The sequence below is a fragment of the Artibeus jamaicensis genome, unplaced genomic scaffold (assembly GCF_021234435.1).
Source record: "Artibeus jamaicensis isolate MK-2021 breed Jamaican fruit bat unplaced genomic scaffold, CSHL_Jam_final contig_387, whole genome shotgun sequence".
In the NCBI taxonomy this organism is placed as follows: Eukaryota; Metazoa; Chordata; class Mammalia; order Chiroptera; family Phyllostomidae; genus Artibeus; species Artibeus jamaicensis.
In genome coordinates this window covers 20,792,197-20,801,376 of record NW_026521812.1, presented here as the reverse complement: position 1 = coordinate 20,801,376, position 9,180 = coordinate 20,792,197, and the positions used below count along the sequence as shown (strand labels likewise).

Genomic DNA, 9,180 nt, shown 5'->3' with positions numbered 1-9,180 from the left:
CTATTCATCAAGCAGAGCTCTGGGGGCACTAATGGTACTAGACTTCATTCACTTTTATAAAACCAAAAATGGTTAAAGGTAACAAGTCCTATCACATCAAGGGAAGGAGAAGATATTATGGGATAAGAGGAAGTACAGTGTGCTTAGCAGACTCTCCTACAAGAGCTGGTCTTCCTAAGAGAAGCTGGGACACATGCAGCCTAAAACTAGCTACTGGCGAGGTGCTGCCTTCCTCCTCCCCTCCCTGTGTTCCTGGCAGGGCCCCGATGATGTCATTTACAGCCTGGTTTTTACTTTATGAAATCAAGAACACAAATATTTTAAGAAATACTATTTTGAAAGTGAGAAACCAATTTAAGACCTTACTTGACAAGCCCTAAAGAATTACTGCTGCTTCAGCTATTATGAAAATGGTGTGGCTCAGTTGGCTGGGTACTGTCCTGCAAACACAAAGGTCATGGGTTTGATTCCCGGTCAGGGCATATGCAAGAGGCAACCAACTGATGTTTCGATGTTTCTCTCCCTCTTTCTCCCTCCCTAGAATAAAAAAAACAACAAAAAACCCCACAGATGGAAAAGATCAAGATTGCACAGCTACAACGGGATTTTAGGTCCTAGGGCAACAATGCCTGAGGGCAGTGAATGTATCTTCTGAGGCTAATGGGGATGTGGCCCGTGACTATCCAGAACCCACAAACCCTTTTGGGTGGTCTGCTCCACCCCTCACAGAATTACCTCTACGAATTCTTTGTAACTGCCCTCTGTTCACATTTTTACCTGCTTTTCCCAATATACTGGCCTTCTTCACAGACACTGCCTGAGAAGTGATCATGTGGAATTGAGTATTGCATGCTCAGCACCTGCCTGTTTGTTGGCTGTTTACCGGGACCTCTGGGATGGGGAGAACAGGTGTAAGTAGCTTTTGTTAATACTTCACATCTAGGAAAAAGCACTGGTGGGAAGTGAGCAGAATGAGAGAAAATGATGCTTTAACTTAGGAGGATAATGAAATGACTTCTTTAGCATTATTCAGAAAATGGAGTTGTGTGTTATATATGTGTGATCTGGGCAAAAAGACAAAGCTTCTTACAATTTTTTTTTTTTTGTAAAATAGGTCCAAGTTTCAATACGTTACAGGTGACAGTTACTGAAACAGTGAGTGAACTGCACTAAAGGGCAGTTGGGCTGCAGACTCTGAGGGCAGAGTCACGAGGCAGGCCCTTTGCCGCAGAAAAGGGAACCAGAGATATGCCAGGCACCTACAGCTGAGCTCGTCTGGGCACTTGTGTTGAATATGCACTTGTTAGTTTAGTTGTGCCCCATTACAACAAAGTTAAGAAGGTTATTCTGTTGAGAATATTGTGTCCAGTCGCTACGATGAGAGGCAGATGATGTGAGTGGAAGAGCTGACAGCACAGAACGTAGGAAAGGGAACAAACAGAGGGAACTTCAGCGGCCACCCACACGAGGGTGAGAAAGTCCTACTTCTGCAGCCGCTCCTGGACTGAAGGCGGTCCCAGAAGTGGGGTTTGTGCTATCTCTGTGGCACTTAGACGAAATTTGGGGCTTTCTATGTTAATGTAAGGCATTTTTGTCTATTGAAAAATTTGGCATTTAAGTTTTTAAAAAGTAATGTAATTTCTGTTTCCTTCTGGAAAACTCCTGGCTTCAAGACTACTTACATTTTAAATTAAAATGAACTCAGGAGACCTACTAACAGGTAGATTCTTAGAGCTCTACAAAAATGAGAGCTAAATTTTTCCTAGACAACTTTTGCTGACTTTTTTAATCCTCAAGTTTTGATAAGAAAATTATAACACTAATTTTAGGATAAAACCAGTTAAACTTACCTCATTAAAATTCAGAAAAGGGTAGAGCAGGAAGTAACCAATGTAGGCTTGTAAAGCAGATGAAGATAATACCATTTATAGCAAGATAAAAATCAAGCTGCCATAGTTCATATTTTATTCAATTTTATTATGCTTTCCATTATTAACTTTTAAAACAAAATGATTTCCAGTTTAAAAAACAATGCACTGACCACATAATTCCTTCTTCATTTTATAGTTATACAAATATTCTAAATACACATTTTGTGTTCAAGGTGATGGCAAATAAGATTAACTGTACAGTACATAAGGAAAGAAAATATTTTGAGCATATTTAGAAGCAATAGAAATGTCTATACAAAACAAGCAAAAATGGAATAAAACTTTTTTTTAAAGTATTGCAACAGGCCCACAGGTTTGTAACAAAAATGTCTTTGCACAGTTCCTCACAATGCCCCATTAATAGCTAAAGCAAGACAGCGGTTTTAGAAAAGAATGTTTCAAAATGCTACACGTGGTACTACTGTTTGCACAGTTTGATCAGAATAACAACTCTACTCTGAGTCAAGCAAAACCTAGAGGAAGTATACCAAACAACTTGAAAATCATTTGTATAAAATTCATTGCACATTTTACTCAGTTGTCTGAAAAGTAAAAAAGTGTATTTACAAAATATTTTGCAGTCAAAATTATAAAGTGAGTGGGTATCTCTAAGTAACACACCTTGATACAGACAGTTCAAGGAAAACACACGAATGGTTTTTTTTAAAAAGAGGTTTTCAGTGCTCCTTCCGCAGGGAAGTACGTGTGGTCTACTCAAACGGATTTACAAGATGGCACACACACAGGAGCAAACCGCACACCTGCATCAGAAAACAAGGTTAAAAGGTGAAAGGACGAGGATTTGTACATTGTAAGAAGTGAGCTATTCAGAGATCAACAAATACAGTTTTAAATTCAGTTTAAATTCAGTCTTCATAGTCTTCAGATAATAGACAGACAAATGAACACACTTGACTCGATGAAAGTTGAAAGCACCATGCACAACAGTTTAGTGGTAAACACTGAAAAAATAGCACCTGGAATTCTGTGATATTGAGAATTTAAAACTGGTCTAGTAATTGCCGGAGATACGGTGCCTTGGATAGTTCTCTGTTTACTCGGGAGAGTTTGAAAAGTACTGGGCAGTTCAGAGAAACACATGGGATATGTCGATCAAAGCAACCTGAACAGTTCCTGCACATCTGAAAGGAAAAGAGTACACAGAACATCAGGAAAATCCCCCTGTATATGTGTAAACAATAAACTTTTACAATCCCTCCTTTCTGACCCACCACGGATTACTGGCAGACATCTGACATAATATATTACAGAACATTTCATTAATTTTCATCTCTTTGAAGTCTAGGCTATTCTAAGTTGAGGTATTTCTAAAGGATATTATTTCACAAAACGAGCTCAAAATTCCCCAAGGATTCATTTTATTCTTGAAATCAACTTTTATTTATAATAGAATGCTATTCTATTAAGATCCACATAATAAACTAACCAATTACCATTCAAAGACTCTCTTAAATGAGCTATAAACACTTTTTTCAAGTTACTTAGATTTAAGTTTTAATATGCCAATCGTAAAAAAGTTACCCTTAAAAGATTTTATTTCAGAAGAAAAAAATGTCAGTATGAGAAAAATCAAAGGACGAGAATGTGACTGGTGCTTCTCAACCCTGGCTTGCCATGAGCTTAAACCCCAGATCAATGTCCAGAAGAGAGAATGAGATGAGGAGAGCACCCAAGAAGCTTTATTTCTTAGGGCTCCCAGGTGATTCTGATGCATAAGAAGAGCTGATCTGAAGGAAAATAATGAACCATAAGGCAATTTTAAAAAGAGAGAAGTGTTGTTTCTTGCATAACAATCAGGTTTTAATACATAAAGCCTCAAGTCACACAAAGTTTAAAAAATGATTCTAGAATGTGTGAAACACATTCAAAAAATTTAAAATTTAAAAAAGTAAAAAGGATTAACAGCGAGGACCCTAAGGGTCAAGAAAATACAGGCTAATTTTTTACTTGAATAGTGTGTCCAAGTGATTTTTTAAAAAGTAATACTAAACAACTACTACTCTAGGCTGTTACTTAAGAGAAATCAAATCTGCTCTAGTTAATTCTCTGATCTATCACAAAGAGCTCTTGTTTTAGAGATGCCTCATAGGGCAAGACATTTTTTGTTCTTTGCCCTAATATCTTCTAGTCAACTGAAGGGAGTGTTTTTCTGAGCGCACTGGTTATTGTATCTAATATGATACCGCCGCACAGAAACTGCTGAAACTAAGCACACTGTTCCACTGGGAAGCCCTTCACTAATCAGGTCTCTGACAGAGAGACTCAAATCCATTCCCAAGTGCAGAATTTCTGTGCTGTAGCCCTGTGTGCTGCTGCTCGACTCAGGTGCCAGGACAAGCTGGTAAATATTTATGCACTCTCTGCGCTTGTCTGACAGATAAGCCCAGATGGAATTACTTGCCTCACTAAATTTAACTCAATGTTTATATTTAGTTCCTAGATTCTTTACTGCTGATTTAAACACCGAGCATTAATAGCTCACTTTAGCTTACATTTAAACCTTTAAACACCACAACCTGGACACTTTTTAGCTCACAAGGAGGCACACATTAAAAAAAAAAAAACCTGCTTTAATCTTTGTCGATTCTTTCTTTTTTGCTATTCTTTGGCTTTCTTATTTTTTTTAAGTTTTCAGTCAGATGCTTATGTTCTTTCATGTTTACTATAAGTGCTTGGGATGATGAATTTTTCTGAGATCTGTATAGCTGTCTACAACCTTCTATAATCACCGTTTGAATTCTTAAAAGCCTAGTCTCTGAGATGGTTTCTCTATCTGTTCACCACAGCTAAGTTTTCCTACTAAGAGTCTGTGGCTCGATTCCTGCTAATATTTTCTACCTGGACTCCTTGGATGGCAAACCCTCCAGTTTACTAGCCATTCTCTAGGACAACCAGATTTTTATGAGAATGGTAAGTAGATATGGTAGATAAAGCAATTGGTACTTTTCTTTCTTTTAAAAATACTATTATAAAAGATTGGATTTTAGGCTTTAATAAACACAATATACTAGTCCATAAAAACAAAAAATAAATTATAAAACAAATTAAACCATTTAAAATAGTTTAGTTCAATCATACTTTGAGATTTTAATATGCTAATTAACTCAGAATCCTTATTCTACTTTTCATACCAGTTTTGTATCTAATACCTTGATAGTTGACTACATTTCCCTGAATAACTAGATTGCTTGGGATTCTGGGTTTACTGAGCAAGGCTGTACCTTTAAAAGCTGCTCCTGTTTGCGTTCCAACTCTCGAATTTCTTGGTTGAGGATGACGGCAACATGCTGGGGCTGGCTCCGACATTTACCACAGATGCCATGCTGAGTCAGGTCGTCACACACAGGACAGTGCAAGGCAGTGAAATACTGTGAAATAGTGCCTTTCCGCCCTTCTAGTTCACTTCGAGAGGAGCTGGTGGCTTTCTGGATCTACAAAAACACCAATTCAGAGATAATTCTCAGCCAGCTTCATAGCAAAGCAGCTATTCTCAAGCTAACTGCAGGTTTACTAAGGCATTAATTATGTCATTCACTGTTCTAGACACTGGGGCTGGAGAATGAACAAAGTCCTTCCTTTCAGAGATTACATTTTAATTATCATCAGATACTGTATTTTTCTTCTGGAAAAAACCCCCCATGTCCTGCAGCTCAGTTGTTTTGGTTGAGGTACACAGATGTATGAGGTCCCACAGGGCAATGGGATCAGAAAGGACAGTGGAGGAAATCCAGGCTGTGTAAGAATGCACAATTGGGGCCACAGAAACAAGGCAAGCAGAAGGTTATAAATAATTTGTTAGGCAGTAGGGTGCAAAACTCGAGCAGAAGTAAACCGGAAGCATTTCAAATGTAATGATAACATGTCACCTAAGCATTCTTCATTTGAAGTTAATACCGGTTTCAACCATCTGTCTTCTAGTACTCTTTCTACATTGACATAACATTATCATATTATCATAACACCGTTGGTGTCTTCTCCTGGTGTCTTATAAATCGCTTTGCAGAAAAGTTATCAGGTCAGCTTGTTCTAAATGCCAGCAGTTGAACATTCTTGCTGGGAATGGAATGGAAACCAGGAATAGCTTTCTGGCCTGCACCAGACACAGCATCGCTGATGTCGCCCAGCCCAGGTTCTCTGAAGCACAACCTCAACCTTAGTTTACTAGCTTATTTTTTTTCTTGGGGCCGTAAGTGCTTACTGAGAAAGTGAAAATAACCTGGGTATCAATTTGTATCAGTTTGCCTGAATACTATCAGCCTTTCACAATCAGAGAGAACAGCAAATGAGTGAGCAGACCTAATTCTAAACAGAAGACAAAAACTGCTCCTCTGCTAATGTATCCCAGGTTACTACAGAGTCAGATCACTCCTTCAGGCCTCTAATGAGTAAACGAAGATTGCTAAGAGTCCACACCACATGGTTCACTTTAGTAAAATGCTATTTTAACATTATTTCTTTAGTCTGGTTTCTTCGGGACTATGTCTAGATACTATATTCTGTTCATTTATTCAATATCCACTTTGAAGGAATTTTTGCTTTCATTTTTTATTAGCTGGTTTATTGAGATACTTCGTAGTTGAATGTTTACCACTGAAACACTTGCGGGATTTATCTTAGTATTCTATAATCTGGACAGCTGGAAAGAAGCTGGGAAGGTTTCTGTAGAAAGCTTAAATTTCTTTTAGAAAACCAGAAGAGTATGGTACCTTTGCAGGTTTAGGATAACAGAACACCTGCTTTGTCTCTCACAGCACATAAATAAAATATTTACTTCTACTGGAATTTTATGTGAATTCTCTCCATAGTCATAGCACAGGTATTATTTAGTAGACTTACCCTTGGTAATTCATGATACCAGCTGAAGACATCAATACCAATAAGCGAGAAGACTCTTGCCAGGGGTGGAAGGATCTGCTTGGTGATATAGTAAATGGCATTCAATCTCAGAGTCGTGTCCTGCAGGACTTCTACGGGGCGCCTTACCAGCTGGATAAGTGGCACTCCAGGGGGCCCGTAAATGATGACATATGGCACTCGCTCCCCAACTCGAGGCTCAGAGCGCCGGTCATAAGTAAGCATTTTCCTGTTTAAATCCAAATAAAATATGCATTCAAAGACTGTCATGGAAGGCACCTTTCCAGAAAATTAAAGGAGAATTAAACAATGATGAAACCATGAGACATCTACAAGGGGTACTCTGAGTTACAAGGTAACTTTTTTGAGAACTGTATACTTAGTTGGTACCAAGTAGATATGCTGTAAGAATTTAAAACTTACTCTGTAGGACTTCCAGCCAAGATGGAGGCATAGGTAGACACACTGTGCCTCTTTGCAACAACCAAAAGGAGGACAAAAAGTTTAAAAACAAAAAACAATCAGAACTGACAAAAAAATCGAACTGTATGGAAATTCAACAACCAAAGAGTTAAAGACACATTCATCCAGACTGGTAGGAAGGGCAGAGACAGGCAGCTGGGTGGAGAAGACTCACAGTGAAGCGAGGTGGTGGCTTGCGGACGGGCAGTCCCACATTCGCGTGCAGATAAACTGGGAGGAACAACTGGGGAGCAAGACAGACCACACAACCCAGGGTCCCAGTGCGGGGAAATAAAGCCTCAACCCTCTGACTGAAAACACCTGTGGAGGTTGAAGCAGTGGTGGGAGAAACTCCCAGTTTCACAGGAGAGTTCGTTGGAGAGACCCACAGGGTCCTAGAATATACACAAGCCAACCCAACTGGGAACCAGCACCAGAAGGGCCCAATTTGCTTGTGGGAAGTGGGGGAAGTGACTGAAATTGGCAGAGAACAGAGCAAGCACCATTGTTCCCTCTCGGACCCCTACCCCACATACAGCATCACAACACAGCAAAGTGGGATACCCTGCCCTGGTGAACACCTAAGGCTCCACCCCTCACTATGTAACTGGCATGTCGAGACAAAAAAAAAAAAAAGGCCCAAATGAAAGAACAGATCAAAGCTCCAGAAAAAATACAACTAAGTAACAAAGAGGTAGCCAATCTATCAGATGCACAGTTCAAAACACTGGTAACCAGGAAGCTCATAGAACTGGTTGAATATGGTTGCAAATTAGAGAAAAAAATGAAGGCTATGAAAAGTGAAATAAAGGAAAATGTACAGGGAACCAACAGTGACAGGAAGGAAACTAGGACTCAAATCAGCGGTTTGGACCAGAAGGAAGAAAGAAACAACCAAACAGAAAAGAATGAAGAAACCAGAATTTTAAAAAAATAAGGAGAGGCTTAGGACATCTTTAAACATTCCAACATCTGAATCATAGGGGTGCCAAGGAGAAGAGGAAGAGCAAGAAGTTGAAAACTTATTTGAACAAATAATGAAGGAGAACTTCTCCAATCTGGCAAAGGAAATAAGACTTCCAGGAAATCCAGGAAGCTCAGAGAGTCCCAAGAATTTGGACCCAAGGAGGAACACACCAAGGCACATCATAATTACATTACTCAAGATGAAAGACAAGGAGGGCGCGGCCCAGTGAGCAGCCCCACTCGAAATCGGAGGCAGACACTCCTCTCTGTAGGGGGCGCAGCTGGTGGCAGAAAAGGACTCCTGGCCATTGCTCTTTGGGGCAGTCACCAGAAAAAGGCTGGAGCTCCAAGCCTCTGGTTTCAACACAGGCTGCTTTAAATCCTCGGAGGAGCAGGATGGCTTTGGGCACAGCTGAGTCAGCAGCGACCCGAGACAGCTTACACCAACCCTGTGTTGCGCAGCAGACTTCCACCAAGATGGAGGCATAGGTGGAGATGCCGTGCTTTCTCACACAACCAAGTTTAGAGACAACTAAATATTAGCAACAGAAAACACAGCCAGAACACAGAAAACTGAACTTTTTGGAAGTCTGATAACAACAAATTCTTCAGCCTGACCGGTAAGAGGGGCAAAACCAGCAGCTGGCGGAGCGGGATACACAGGAAAATTCGGAGAGAAGGACTCAGGCTCGCGGATCCCAGGCGTGGGGTTGCAACGGGCGGACCTAGTGAGCGACTCAGCAAGCGACCGAGGGGAACCAGCAAGGGAGCAGGGCCGAGATTTGACTTTGGTCGCGCATTCCTGCGCAGATAGACCAGCGAGGGAGTGGGCAGTGAGACGGGACCCAGCAGGCCCCAGGGCGTGAGGCAGCAGAGGGCGCTGCCATTTCCCCGCTCTGACCACGCCCCCACATACAGCGTCACAACCCAGCGACCTTGGGAGTCC

General features: G+C 40.6%; 1 protein-coding gene across 3 annotated transcripts in view; it reads right to left on the bottom strand.

Annotated features, from left to right (window-relative positions):
• Positions 1–1,985: 1,985 nt before the first annotated feature.
• Positions 1,986–9,180, bottom strand: part of REV3L (REV3 like, DNA directed polymerase zeta catalytic subunit) — a 166,326-nt gene continuing 159,131 nt past the window's right edge. For all 3 annotated transcript variants that reach the window (XM_037159015.2, XM_037159016.2, XM_037159017.2), the window contains exons 30-32: positions 6,789–7,035; positions 5,174–5,383; positions 1,986–3,073 (exon numbers count right to left, since the gene is read on the bottom strand). In XM_037159015.2, the coding sequence (XP_037014910.2) occupies positions 2,933–3,073; positions 5,174–5,383; positions 6,789–7,035 (598 nt within the window). In that variant the 3' untranslated portion in view covers positions 1,986–2,932. The remainder of the gene's footprint in view (positions 3,074–5,173; positions 5,384–6,788; positions 7,036–9,180) is intronic.